Source organism: Anabrus simplex, chromosome 5, assembly GCF_040414725.1.
Source record: "Anabrus simplex isolate iqAnaSimp1 chromosome 5, ASM4041472v1, whole genome shotgun sequence".
Lineage (NCBI taxonomy): Eukaryota > Metazoa > Arthropoda > Insecta > Orthoptera > Tettigoniidae > Anabrus > Anabrus simplex.
Genome location: NC_090269.1, coordinates 76207593 through 76223824, shown reverse-complemented (window position 1 = coordinate 76223824; position 16232 = coordinate 76207593). Strand labels below are relative to the sequence as shown.

Genomic DNA, 16232 nt, shown 5'->3' with positions numbered 1-16232 from the left:
GGTGCTCCAACAGTTCCCTTCTCCAGTTTACTCCATAGAACAAACACAACACAACACACACACACACACACACACACACACACACACACACACACACACCACTACTTAACGCATACACATCCCTACATAACACACACACATCCCCAAAGATAATTTTGAGTTTTCTTTTAATAATAAAGCCATGCACTTTGTAAACAGTACCCAAAAAAGAGAATGAGCACATACTATTGTACAGTATAAGTTCCTTGCAGGTAGGTACCCTTTCCTCAGAAACAATTGAACATATAGATATAATATTTGTTGTGGGTATCCACAGGGTTCATATCTACATGGGAGGTGAATTATATTTTGATAAGTCTGATAAAATATTAAATGCAAAGAACATACAATACCACATACTCATTTTTCTCTTTTGAACAACAGTACATTCATATTTACTGCCACCACATTCAAAGCACAGTATTTGGAGAGTAAGAGAATTTTCACTATAGGACAAGTTTTGACAGAGTAGAGGCTTGCTTTGATCAAGATAGTTCAGAATTCATTTGACTTCCCTCAGCAAATTTCGGTAAAGACTAATGAAATACTCCTAATGATGATACACACAAATACAATATATAATAATCAGTGTATAAAACTAGGAATAAGTTAGGAACCAAACACAATGTCAGGTCATTGTGAGAAAAAAATGGCAGAAAGGAAAGACAAGGGTAAAACATAACCAAAATGAGTGGCTCAAATGGCCTTCTTGAGCTCAAGATGGTGGACTTAATGCTAACTCGGACCAGTGATATTTGAAGATGCTCACTTACGCCAGCATCACGACACTTGATTTGCCATCATGTAACAGAACTCCTGTGAGAAAAAATTTCTAGAACTTGGGCACTTCCAAAACCATAAAAGTAGTTACTGGAACATAATACCAAGAAAAGTTAATATGGTACTTGTTGTAACAACACTGATGTCACACCTTTTCTGTCTATGTAGATGAGAAGAATGACGAGAGAATTTAGCCAAATGATGTTTATCAGGGCCAGGCTGAGTGGCTCAGACGGTTGAGGCGCTGGCCTTCTGACCCCAACTTGGCAGGTTCAAACCTGGCTCAGACCAGTAGTATTTGAATATGCTAGAATACGTCGGTCTCGTGTCTGTAGAATTACTAACATGTAAAAGAAGTCCTGCAGGACTAATTCCAGCACCTCAGCATCTCCAAAAACTGTAAAAGTAGTAGTTGTTATTATTATTATTATTATTATTATTATTATTATTATTATTATTATTATTATTATTATTATACATACATACATACATACATTCATTATCGTTATAGACTGTTATGCCTTTAAGCCTTCAGTCTGCAAGCCTCTGTGAATTTACTCAACGTCGCCACAATCCTCGATTTGCAACTAGTGTTTTGGCCTCACTTAGTTCTATACCTCATATCTTTAAATCGTTAGAAACCGAGTCTAACCATCATCGTCTTGGTCTACCTCTACTTCTCTTACCCTCCATAACAGAGTCCATTATTCTCCTAGGTAACCTATCCTCCTCCATTCGCCTCGCATGACCCCACCACCGAAGCCGGTTTATGCGTACAGCTTCATCCATCGAGTTCAATCCTAAATTAGCCTTTATCTCCTCATTCTGAGTACCCTCTTGCCATTGTTCCCACCTGTTTGTACCAGCAATCATTCTTGCTACTTTCATGTCTGTTACTTCTAAGTTATGAATAAGATATCCTGAGTCCACCCAGCTTTCGCTCCCGTAAAGCAAAGTTGGTTTGAAAACAGACTGATGTAAAGATAGTTTCATTTGGGAGCTGACTTCCTTCTTACAGAATACTGTTGATCACAACTGCAAGCTTACTGCATTAGCTTTACGACACCTAGAATCAATCCCACTTACTATATTACCATCCTGGGAGAACACACAACCTAAATACTTGAAATTATCGACCTGTTCTAGCTTTGTATCACCAATCTGACATTCAGTTCTGTTGAATATCTTACCTACTGACATCAATTTAGTCTTCGAGAGGCTAATTTTCATACCATACTCACTGCACCTATTTTCAAGTTCCAAGACATTAGAATGTAGGTTTTCGGCACAATCTGCCATTAAGACCAAGTCGTCAGCATAGGCCAAACTGCTTACTACATTTCCACCTAACTGAATCCCTCCCTGCCATTTTATATCTTTCAGCAGATGATCCATGTAAACTACGAACAGTAAAGGTGAAAGATTGCAGCCTTGTCTAACCCCTGTAAGTATCCTGAACCAAGAACTCATTCTACAATCAATTCTCACTGAAACCCAATTGTCAACATAAATACTTTTGATTGATTCTACCTTTAATTCCGTAGTCCCCCAGTATAGTGAACATCTTTTCCGTTGGTACCCTGTCATATGCTTTCTCTAGATCTACTAAACATAAACACAACTGCCTATTCCTCTCATAGCATTTTTCAATTACCTGGCGCATACTGAAAATCTGATCCTGACAGCCTCTCTGTGGTCTGAAACCACACTGGTTTTCATCCAACTTCCTCTCCTCAATGACTGATCGCCCCCTCCCTTCCAAGATGCCAGTAAATACTTTGCCTGGTATACTAATCAATGAGATACCTCAATAGTTGTTGCAATCCTTCCTGTTCCCTTGCTTATAGATAGGTGCAGTTACTGCTTTTGTCCAATCTGGAGGTACCTTACCAACACTCCATGCTAATTTTACTACTCTATGAAGCCATTTCACCCCTGCCTTCCCACTATACTTCACCATTTCAGGTCTAATTTCATCTATTCCTGCTGCCTTATGACAATGGAGTTTATTTACCATCATTTCCACTTCCTCAAGAGTAATTTCACCAACATCATTTTCTTCCTTCCCATGAGCTTGCCTGTTCGCAACACCACCAGGATGGTTTCCTTTTACATTGAGAAGATGTTCAAAATATTCCCTCCACCTCTCCAGTGATTCCCTGGGATCTATTATGAGTTCACCTGAATTACTCAAAACACTGCTCATTTCCCTTTCCCTCCCTTCCTAAGATTATTACTGTCCAGAAAGGTTTCCCTGCTGCTTGACCTAGCCTTTCTAGGTTATTACCAAAATCTTCCCACAACTTCTTTTTGGATTCAACAACTATTTGTTTCGCTGTTTCGTTCATCCACGTACAAATCCCTGTCTGCCTCAGCCCTTGTTTGGAGCTATTTCTGATAAGCCTTCTTTTTACGTTTACAAGCTGCTCTCTCTTCATCATTGCACCAAGGTGTTTGCCTTTTCCCATCTTTACACACAGTTGTTCCTAGCCATTCCCTTGCTGTTTCTACTACAGCATCCCTGTATGCCACCCATTCACTTTCTATACCCTGAACCTGCTTACTGTCCACTGTTCGAAATTTCTCACTAATCATATCCATGTACTTCTGTCTAATTTCCTTGTTCTGGAGATTTTCTACCCTTATTCACTTGCAGACAGATTTCACTTTCTCTACCGTAGGCCTAGGGATACTTAGTTCACTACAGATCAGAGAGTGGTCTGTATCATCGAAAAATCCCCAGAAAATTCGTACATTCCTAACAGATTTCCTAAATTCAAAGTCGGTTAAGATATAGTCTATTATCGATCTGGTACCTCTAGCCTCCCATGTGTAGCGGTGAATAGCCTTATGCTTGAAAAATGTATTCATAACTGCTAAACCCATACTAGCACAGAAGTCCAGCAAACGCTTCCCATTCTCATTAGCTTACATATCTTCCCCACATTTACAAATCACCCTTTTGTATTCTTCAGTTCTATTCCCAACTTTCGCATTGAAATCGCCCATTAGCACTATTCTATCCTTGCTGTTGACCCTGACCATGATGTCACTCAATGCTTCATAAAACTTGCCTACTTCATCCTCATCTGCACCCTCACATGGTGAATACACGGACACAATTCTTGTCCTAATTCCTCCCACTGACAAATCTACCCACATCATTTGCTTATTTACGTACCTAACAGAAACTATGTTGTGTGCAATGGTATTCCTGATAAAGAGCCCTACCCCAGACTCTGCCCTTCCCTTTCTAACACCTGTCAAGTACACTTTATAATCTCCTATCTCTTCCTCGTTATCTCCCCTTACCCGAATATCACTTACTCCTAGCACATCCAGATGCATCCTTTTTGCTGACTCAGCCAGTTCTACTTTCTTTCTTCCATCCATAAGCCCCATTAATATTGATAGCTCCTCATCGAATTCCATTTCATTCGCCAAGTTGTTTCCAACGAGTCCCTCGCCTGTCAAATAGGAGTGGGACTCCATTTCTCCCATAGGTCCGAGGCTTGCTTAAAATGTTCTGAGCTCGGTAAATTCATGAAGCAGGATGCTACCCTACTTGCACATAGTCCAAGTGAGGATCTCTTCTCTAACGTGTTATGGACCACCGGTGAATTGTATAGTCCTAGCCGCCTGAGCACAAGGAGGGCCATGACTCAGAATATATCCGAGATGCCCACTCCTATTCCATAGCAACTGGTATCTCGACTCTCAGGACCACTTACTAGGCCACTCAGCCGTTGCCCATAGTTCATGAACTAGGATATTATTATTATTATTATTATTATTATTATTATTATTATTATTATTATTATTATTATTATTATTATTATTATTATTATTATTATTATTATTATTATTATTATTATTATTATTATTATTATTATTATTATTATTATTATTATTATTATTATTATTATTATTATTATTATTATTATTATTATTATTATTTACTGGGTCCTATTACATGCTGATGTGAATATAGCATGGTATGGATTTTTTTACCTTCAGAAACCATTCAATCACCAGCAATGGCATTTGTTTATAGATTTATTGGCTAATTTTGTTGAATGCACAAGCTTACATTACACATTACTATTAGCTCCAATGTTGCTTGAAAGCATATGTAGAAGCAAGCAAGCTTATAATTTTGCATGACTGTAGATATCACAATTTAACCTCCAATTTTATGTTGGATTTAAACCACGGACGTACCAGATTTCATCTCAAAAATTCCATGTACATTGGTCAAAATTTGAACCACAGCCATCTTGGTGAGATCCCAATGTCGATGGCACTTGGCCATCACATCCCACACACACATGTAAATCTAATGTCTACTCCAAGCCTCATATATGGAGTTTGAATGCCCTTTCATACTATAGTATTGCCAGTGCTGCACATAAATACTTTGAGCACAATATTGTCAAATCCCTAAACAGAATTTGACATCAGCCTCAGAACACTGTGCCCCAGATCAGCTAGAAAATATTAATAAAAATTCACCACTTGCCATGACATGACCAAATATTGAAACTAATTTAGATATATTTTATTCCTTCACAATTTAGATATCATTTATAGTTGCAAAGTTAGGAAGCCAAACTTATTATATATTCCCACGTGTATTAGTTCAAAATTCTACGTAGGTAGACTTATTCAAAAATGGGGCTATACAGAAACTGGTGCCTGTTACTGCAGTGCTTTTCAAGGCCTGGAGCATCTTTACCATTGCCCAAATTGTCCTGTGGAAAGTCACTATGAAGATTTTGACACAGTCTGTGACAAGGCATTAGGTAGTATAGTCTATGCTTTATACTGGAGCAACTTTATTTGAGGAGAATCAGATACGATCATCACACCGATTCTGTTGTGATGATAGGATAGAAAAGGGTAGGGACTGGGTATAGAAGCTTTAAAAGATGGGATACTATAACTCTTAAGGAATGGTTTATTCGACTGCCCCTTGATAAGCATGAAATATAACACATTATTTTTGGGATATTATGTCATTATAATTATTGAACACTGAATCATTTCAGTCTTGCAACCAAGATCATCTTCAGAACAATGTTAATGAAGAATGAAAACCGTTAATAGCAATTGTCACTCCATAATTAGTAGACTCAAGATAGAAAGACAGTGTTAGATATGTAGTTCATTCCAGGGCCTCCAGATTTGAGGAGAAAGATGTTGTAAACTTAACTATGGAGGGTAGCCATGATCTACTCAGTATATAGCAGCCATACCTTTGAAAATTATTTGAATGTTTAGGAATTTCTATTGCCTCACAAATAATTCTAGGTGTAAAACATTTCTCCTTACAAATGAAAGCTGTTGCATCAAAAATGATGTGATGGTCATTACATATGGCATGCTCCACTGCAGCAGACTTCTCTGGCTGGCAAAGACTTAAATGCCTGTGATGTTCCTTAACCATCACTGCTACCTTCCTACTTGTTTGACCAACATAAAAAGATCTACAGGAACAAGGAATCTTATATATCCCAGCACAATTTAAACCTTCAGGATCATTTTTGATGCAATATCTGTCACTTGTAAGGAGAAAAGTTTTGTACCTAGAATAATTCTTGGATAGATAGAAATTGCTAAATATCAAATGTATGTCTGGTATAGTAGGAAGGGAGAGAGTGAAACCTGGTGCTAGCACATCGCAAATAGCACCAAGGAGTCTGTTCAAGGCTTGATGTCTCCATCCGATGTACGAATCACCATCAACAGCGTTAATGCCCTCTCTCAATATGAGCGCTGTAAAGAGGTTTAGAATTTAATCCAGGCTTTTGGCACACAATCTAGTGAATAGAAATTGTACACCACCCCCTCCTGCACCCTGCCGGCCAACATTCTGATGGTGAACATTTTTTCGACCAATGGGACTCAAACTGATTAACCACAGTGTCAGACTTCATGCCTCAGTGATCATAGTCATCAGGCAGGCATGCTAAACATCCAAATAATTTTAACAAACGGGTGGCTATATACTGGGCAGATCATAGCTACCCTCGATAGTTCAGTCCTCAACATCTTTCTCCTCAACCCTGGAGATGCTGGAATGAACTACATTCCTAACAGGAACTTTCTATCTTGAATCTACTTAATATGGAGTGATAATTGTCATTAACAGTTTTCAATCTTCATTATCATTGCTCTGAAGGTGATCTTGGTTGCAAGATTGAAATGCATCAGCATACAATAATTATAACATGACCTGATACCCCCAAAATGATATAATGTCATTTAGTGGTTGTCGAAGTCTAAGTTTTATGAATTATAACTTTTCTTCGGTCCTAAACTGGATAACTCAAAATGTATTTCCCAGTTGTTGAATGTCAGTGGTACATGATATGCTTTACGTCCTTCCAATATTGCATGTGAAATTAGGACATCTTGGCTTGTTGGTTGTAGTGACACTCGGGCTGTGATCTGCTGGGTGATGCGGGCACTGTTCCTCTTCGGGGGTTTCCACTGGGTCTCGGTGAAGGGCAAGCAAGCCACAGCAAAGGAGGCACCCGTGCTGGCTGTAGCTCCCCATTCTTCTTATTTTGATGCATTACCTGTGGTGTACTTAGGAGCACCCAGTGTGGTGGCCAAAGGCGAGACAGCATACCTGCCATTCTTTGGAAGTACGAATTCTACCTTAATATAATGTACCTTATCTACAGGTGCCTGGTATCTTCTAAATTCATTCAGTCGAGTAAAGTAGCTTTTCCAAAAGCCTTATGAATCAGAATATTATATTTTCTCTCCTGTAAAAAGTGACATGAAGTTACAGGAGCTGAAATTTGATTGAATGATTTAAAACACTGAATTAAATAGCATACTGCTGCCATGAAAATTTTCTAAAATGGATATTTTACATGAAAATATAATTTTAATAATCATGTAATTTTATTCAAAAGAATAATTATTAGCTTCATTTTACTAGTCTCTACTGTTAAAACAATTGTTACATTTTGTTCTGAAGTTGCAAATTTTGGTTCTTACTCACTTTTCAAAAAATATACTGTATTCTGCTACCATATACTTGGCAAACATTTGACTAAATTTTCTTTCTGAAAGGAGTTTAGGAGAAATCAAACTTAGAATACCATATAATCGAAAGCTGCATCGCACTTCAGTTGAAAGTAAAGGAATGATTTATTAATGACAAATAATGCTAATTAATTCTGTACTGGCTACCATTGATCTCATTAAGGTTCCCTTTTCTCTGTATGAATGAGGATAGCAGTGTGTGAAAAATAAGAATTTTGCCATTCCATAAAGCATGACATTTAAGTAACATGGCAGAAATTCACTTTGTTTCTTTTATACAGCCTCTCTCTTTCATATGTACATGAGTATCTACTTGACATCAAGTACTGATATTATTTTAAACTGAGGAAATCTTGGTATAAAAATTGATTTTTGTTTGTTTTCTGTTCAGATTTGGGAAGTAATTGAGTAAAAGTAATGAAATTATCTGTAACAAATGCTTTTTAAGTAATTCTTACTTGTAATCATTTACTTTTTTAAAAATGTAATTTTCACTAGTAATTTACTTGTGGAAATAAAATTGTAATCATTACATTTTATTAATCAATATGCATCACATGGAAGCAGAAACAAAAATTTTCATTGATGATGAAAATAACTTCCTACAGCAGAATGAGTAGCTTCACTAGCATTGGATGAGGTACATTCATACCTCTCCAATACTTCCAAAGACATCAGACTTATACTACATAATCCATCATTGCTGGTAATGTTCTAAAAATTAAATAAAAGTATTCCTTCAAGTGTCCCTGTAGAGTGTATTGCCAGCAAATGCAAAAATGCTTTCCCTTAAGAGGTCAAGGCTTTGTCATGAGAATTGAAGAGCTAATTATTTTCTAAAGTAAATGGCAAATTATATAAAATTTAACTAAAATAAAAATTATCAGAAAAATTGTTTTGAAAGATCCAAGGCATCATGTTTCTTTAGTCATGATTCCCACTCAATGTATCAATGCTAAAAAATAAAAAATGAAGTAATACCTTTTCCTCATGCAGAAAAAAAAAATACCAGGTATTTTCTTAAGACCAGCTTTCGGTAAAGTAATTGTAATGTTACTGATTACTTGTTGAAAAAGTGATTTGTAATTATAATTAGTAAAATATTTCTCAGGTAACTGTAATTGAGTCCAATCAGTCTATTTTTTTTTTTTTTTCATTTTCTCATCACTTTTTATGTTACAGAGGTAATAAGAACCGGAACTCTACCTTGAAATGTTTCATAAGCATTAGTTAATTTGGGCACTTGTAATGCATTTGCTTGCTCATGTGAATGCCAAGTTGTAGAACTTGAGAAATGCCTACGTAAGAGCCACCTTATTATTCCTTTATGATATTGTGATGTCATGTTATTGAAAACTGCACATTTTAACTGAAAATTTATTCAATCTTCTTCCCCAGTGATAAATACTGTATCAGAAATTTGCTTATTTTAAGCAAATTTTTCTTTAATTCACGTTTTTCACTGTGCACTGCTATCAAAGGTTCTTCTACGTTTCCAAGACTGGTAGATTCCCAGGCACCTTTCTCGCTGTTGCATGTTAATTGTCATAACTATTTTATAATGCATGAAGTATTTTATTTCTTATACAGCACCATACTTATAACTACATTAAGATTTATAATACAATGTTTTTTTGGGTTTATTCTGTGTAGATTACTTTAAATGTACTTTTTCGTAGTAAATTCTGCTGTCATGGACATAAAAACATGTTACAAAATTTGATGTTTTATTTCCTTGATATTAATCCAAAACACATCTTATGTGTAATACTTCAATATGGAAGCCCTAAATATTTCAGTAAGGTTTTGTTTTGTAGACTTCAGCATATTTTATGAAAGCAGTAATACCAGTTCTCTGTTGCCTATAATGGGCTGTGAACATCTCTGGAGCCTATGAAAACTGTATACATTTCATAAGTTAATTTTATAGTACCAGTAATAAATATTTTCTCTAATGAAGGGAAACACTTATATTTTACAGTACGGTATTTTGCAAATTAAGTTTCCTATCTTTCCTTTCTGTAATAGCTATTTGAACAGTTTCGATTTTCCTTTAAAGTAAGGAAGCAAATTTGGAAGTTGGAAGATAAAAACAGTAGACTTTGGAATGAGGAAATTTGATCTGGATACCATTTGAATTGAATGAAAATGCTATTTATACTTTCATGTAAACTGTGATAATCTTATTACTCTTAACATTTTATGACCATTTAAAAATAAAGCTTCTATTTGTGTATAGATTAGAAAGAAGTTGACAACTAAGAAATGAGAAATTTCTCCTCCTAAGACATAAAAATCATCCAAAAAGGGATAACTCTTCTCATGGCAATTTTGTTGACAAAGTGAAAAAATGTTACAGGCTTACTTGCCTTGAATCACCTTTAGCCTCAGCTTTCATGCACAGCAAGATGATTTGTTTCCAAAAGGAGTAGTAATAAGAATGCCGTCTATGTCTGAAACATTACCTGCAATGCAGGCTGATAGTACTAGGCTACCTGCGTAATACTCTCTTCAAGTCTGTAATTGCGAGCTGTGTATAGTTGTGTCCATTGTACTTCATAGCTAAACTTCAGATTCAGGATCTTATGAAAAAATATGTTCTTAAAACTGAAGACATTAGAACCTACAAGAAGCATCAATTAAAAATTCATGAAGTCCAGTCAAAACTTTACTTCAATGTAACATTATAACCTGAGATAAGTCTCGCATTGCTTGCTTCAAAATTATATATTTGAATGTAAAACATGAATTCAAAGTTGTGTTTTCACCTTAAAATGCATTAAATACCATAACTTTGTTAAAATATTGTTAAGTTTGCCCATGACACATGCTAACTAATCTTTTCTGCTGCACAGAACAAACGAAACACAATTTGGTGAAGCAAAAAATTAACTACAGTAAAACTCATTAATGTGCTCCCTCTTTTAACTTATCCCATTCATTAAGTTCTTTTTATATGATCCACAGACATTTCATATATAATTCTGAATAATATCACCCTCTTAAAACACTTCCAAATCCCACTTTTGGTGCTCTTTTTCAGATCAGAAATGAGTAAACATATATAAAATTCCCTATTCAGTCTGTCTTTCATAGTGATAATGAGATAACAAAAAAGTTTCAACAGGTAAAACTAGCATCAGACACAGAAAATACAATGAACGTTTCATGATCACCATTTTGTACTTTTGAATGAAAAATATATTTCTTTCAGCAAAGTGATTGTGCCATATTGATGGGTACGGCTCCATGTACTGGCAAAAAAAAATGTAATGACAATCACCATATTTGAAGTGTGCGGTGAAGGAATCACCTTCACTATTCTGCAGTATGCCCGTGACATTACCTCCATGAGAGAGATGTCTTTGTATGGAGTTCGTCTAAACTTGTGAAAATTTGGATTATATAATTCCATCTTTACAATACTGCAAGTGTCTTTATTAAAAAGACTACATTAAATTACATTCATGATACATGTTTCGTCCTCTTATGGGACATCTTCAGTCACAAATACAAAACATTAAAAATAAGGCGAGGCACGTTGAATTGAGTAGATAAAAAGTCTTAGTATCATGTGACGCGGCGTGGTGGTGTCTTGTCAATCATCAATATTAAAATGGTGCGGCGTGAACATGTGAAACATGAAGTTTATTACATGTAACGGAGTTCGTCTAACAAGTTTTGATCCTGGATGCTTCATTGCAAGAAATTCTATGGTAAAGATATGATTTCTTCTTCTTCTTAAGACGCCATCTCCGAGCGGAGGTTGGCGATCCACGTAACTAGCTCTGATCTTGACAGCACAGAATGGAATGCCATTTCTAAAGTACAGCAGTGCCATCTTCGAAGGTCTTTCAGCCATGAATTTCTTCTTCTCCCAACAGATCTCTTCCCCTGTATCTTCCCTTCGATAATAAGCTGTAATAACTGAAACCTCTCACCTCTCATGATATGTCCTAGGTATTGCGTTTTCCTCTGTTTTATGGTGAGCAGTAGTTCTTTTTGCTTTTTCATCCGACGAAGGACGTCGGCATTTGAGATTTTCATTACCCAGGATATCCGCAAGAGACGGCGATACAGGAACATTTCGAAGGCATCAATACGTTTTTCTATGATTGGGTCCAGAGTCCAGCTTTAACATCCATATAGGAGAACAGAAAATATATAGCAGCGGATCATACGAATTTGTAGTTGGAGACTGAGATCTGACCTCACAAAGTATTTCTTCATGGTAATGAATTGTTTCCTGGCCTGCTCAATTCTAGATATTATCTCCCATTTGGAGTTACATTGGTCATCCAAGATGGTACCCAGATATTTGAGAGAAGACACTTGCTCAACTATTTTATCTTTTATTGTGAGATTTGTCTGAATTGTCTTCTTAGAGAACACCATCAGTTTCGTTTTTGAGGGGTTAAAATATAATCCAAACTCTTCACTGTGCTAAACTAAGGAGTTTATCATGCACTGAAGGGCAGACATGTCATCAGCTATGACTACAGTATCATCTGCATATCTGATGTTGTTGATGATTTTCCCATTAATTTTGATTCCACCATAGTCCTCCAATGTTTCTTTAAAGATTGCCTCTGAGTAAATGTTAAACAACAGAGGTGACAGTACACAACCCTGGAGGACGCCCTTCCTGATCAAAGCAGTTTCTGAAGTTCCTTGATCAGTTTTGACATTTGCAAACTGATTCCAGTACAGGTTACTGATTATACGTAAGTCACCGGAGTACCTGTTGATCTTAGAATCTCTATCAGCTTATTGTGCCTGACACAATCAAAAGCTTTTTTATAGTCTATAAAACAGGCATAGACATCAACATTCATATCTCTGCACCTCTGTAACAACACATTTAACGAGAAGAGGTGAAATTTTGCAGGCTTAGTTCTTTCTCAATAAAATGCCTCTCATTCAGAAAGATGTAATTGTCATTTAGTTGCATGTACCAACATACTTATCTACTTGCATAAGGCACTAAAATAAGTCTTACTGACTGCTTTGAAGATTTTGCATATAGAGCTTTGTTGTAGGTGGTTCCATAGTAGACAACATATTTATTTGTCCTATTTAGTCCTACAGCAGTGACAGATTTAACATGTTAATTAGAATCTGGTGTTCATTTATTGGGAGGACATGTTCGTTTCAAATTTTCTCTTACTTTTCATGTACCATAGTAATTTTGACAGTTGCAGATAGGTTTGCAGCTAGTTCCATATAAACTGTGAAACTTGTAATGTTTAGAAGCATGGTGAATGAATAGCTGCTGTGCCCAGTGCTGGATTAAGGTTTTGGGGGCCCTGGGCTATTTAAATATGTGGGGCCCCTTCTCCATAACATCACGTAAGACTAGCATACTGAAGTCGTTATAGAACTACTTCCACTTAAATTGATGAATAGGGGAGTGTTGAAATAGACTACAATTTTTCTCTATTTTTCATGTTAATATTTCGTAATGCCAAAATATATTTTACATTTGTCTCATCACTATCAAATCGATATACAAAACAGAACTTACCTTTTTTTTTGGCACCACTAGGATATTTTCTATCCATTTTATAAGAACATTACAGTTGTAACTTACGAATGGTTCAATAATCAGAGGTGAACTGGAAGTTCCCTTCCTGATGCAAAGATATAGTATAGCATGCGCATTCCACCGTGCTTCCCCTGTCCCCTCTTGCTCACTTCCAAGACCTCTTCCCCCCCCTGCCCGTACTCGCAAGCTGCCAGATTTAAATTTTCGTCAACAATAACCTTTACAATAAGTACAGTGCGTAAGTAGCAAGGATTCGTGTCTCCGGACGGTAATTGATTCTAGCAGTGATGAAATACTAACGCGGACAGCTGATAGGAAGGAAGGAAGTGTGCGTGTTCGATATTTTGCGAGCATAAATATTCATATATATGCACGAAGGTGGAGCAGTAGGGCGTTTTATACAATTTTAGGTTCGGCCAAGGGCCGGGGTCCCTTGGCACGCGGGGCCCGGGGCTGCATCCCCTTTAGCCCCCCCCTTAATCCGGCCCTGGCTGTGCCTGTCACTTGTGGTCATTGCATCTTGAGTGCATGAAATAAATGTCACCATCTGCCCAAAGAAAAACCATTGGCCAGCACAATTTGGGAGGAGTGTACTTAATGCCTTAACAGTACTTTCCTTTCCATGAATGGAATTTCATACTCAAAAGAATCCCTGTCCATACAGTTACATTTCTGATCTTCCTGTAAACTTTAATTCTGTGTAGTACCACAGTGTACAATGGAGTAAGTTGAGAAAGTCCAAAATGAAAATCTCTTTGTATAAGTGAAAAATTACAAATTCTCTACAAGCACAATGAAAATTCTAAGGTAAATAAAAAGGATTTTGCAGAATCTGTAGGAATTCCCTCATAGTCTAAGATCAGTAATGAAATATAGGGATGCTATTACCGATGCAGCAAATGGCAGTTACAAATGTAAGAAACTGATATAGAGGAAATGCTTATTGAATGGATTCATCAATACCATGATGCATCAGTTCCAGTAAGTGGCCCAATCATTCAAGCAAACACACAGATAGTAGCAGACAAGCTGAACATAGACTTTTCTACTGCCAGTGGTTGGCTTGATAGATTCAAGCAAAGTGCACCAGCAAATCAGTGGTGAATCAGTCGGTTAATCATGTAAATGACTGGCAAAGTGAAGTGTCTCCTAGGCTCATTGATAATTAAGCACTGTGTGACATTTTTAATGTAGCTGAATTTGCCTTATTCTTTAAACTAATCCCTGACAAGTCATAGGTGTTCAAAGGAGAGAAATGTCAAATATCCAATAAAGCAAAGAAAGAGTCACTGTACTTGTTGCTGCAAATGCTTAAGAACCTGAGAAATTGCCACTATTAATAGTAGGAAAGTCGGTTAGACCCCTTTAAAAAAAAAAAAAAAACATTAAGAGAATGCCTTGTGAATACAAGAACAAAGTATATGCCTGGATGACTAGTGACTTGTTTGTCACTTGGCTAAGATAAAAGACTTGGACCAAAAAATTACAATCGCCAAATGCAAAATCCTGATTTTTGTCGATAATTGTCCAGCTCTCCCTCCCACCCCCAAATAGGAGAGTTTCAAAAATGTAAAACTTGCATTTGTGCCTCCAACACAACCAGCAAGCTTCAGCCAGTGGATCAGGGGGTGATTAAAGTGCTGAATCATTTTTATCGAAAGAGTGTTCTTCTACGATATCTGCAATACATTAACAATGGAAACAATAATCGCATCTTCTTGCTGAATACTATGCATTTCATCTCTGCAATGTGGGAAGGGATTGACGCTTAGACCATTGACAATTGCTTCAAGAGAGCAGGATTTTTTAAGGTAAGATTCCCATTGCTATTAAATTAGATTGTTATTGACCTTTCAAAGAGAACTTTTTCTTCGACAGTGTGTTTTAATTTTAATTTTTAACCTATTAGGAACATGGGAAAATTCCATCTGAAATGAATACCAGTAGCCTTTTCATAATGGATGATGGTGAGGATTGGACAGCTGCACAGCAGAAATCAGGAGATGTTAACTTATGTAATGTTGTGTCAGTTAACAATCTATCGACATATAAACCCATGATGTTGACAAAATTATTGCAGATTATGCTGCTGCTACTGTCCAAGAAGAAGACAACTAGGAATGTCCTCACATGACATGAAGGCCTTAGAACAGTAAATCTGCTTGAAAACATATTAATGTTGCTCTCAGCACTGTACCAAATGATGCTGATATTTACTTGAACTTCATAGAAAATATTGTAATTCATAACAGCAGTACACATACATACATACATACATACATACATACATACATACATACATACATACATACATACATACATACATACATGCATGCATACATACATACATACATGCATACAGCAAACAACAATCAAAGACATTTTTCATAAAAAAATGAGATTGTATTTGCATTTCCACTGTAACTATTTAATAATAAAATAAATTTCCTATGAAACTGTGGTCTATAGCACTGTCCTGCTTATTACACGTTTAGGGCACAGTCCCTTGAGGAGCATATTAAGAGGGTTTTTACTGTATTTCTTATTCACTGAGAAAAAGATCTGTCTGTGTTGTTTAGATACTCTTGAACTGCCATAATTTTAAGATCAAATAAATTACAAAGAATGGTATTTCTGCAGCAGACAAGTCTATGATCAAATTCTTCTAGTATTCAGGTCTTTCCACTAATCTAAGATGCTCAAGGTTTTGGATCTGAGTACAATTTCTGTTTTCACCCCAGTTCTTAGAATCCATTTTTATATTATAATGATTAATTCTCTAATCAGCTGACAAAATAATAGCCCCTTG

General features: G+C 36.4%; 1 protein-coding gene across 2 annotated transcripts in view; it reads left to right on the top strand.

The window, feature by feature from the left end:
• The window catches only part of LPCAT (lysophosphatidylcholine acyltransferase), a 475917-nt gene that overhangs the window by 374533 nt on the left and 85152 nt on the right, over positions 1 to 16232 (top strand). Inside the window, exon 3 of one of the 2 annotated variants that reach the window (XM_067148133.2) lies at positions 7252 to 7469. The exons of the other annotated variant lie outside the window; for it this stretch is intronic. Within the exon in view, the coding sequence (XP_067004234.2) occupies positions 7252 to 7469 (218 nt within the window). The remainder of the gene's footprint in view (positions 1 to 7251; positions 7470 to 16232) is intronic. 2 annotated transcript variants of the gene reach the window in all.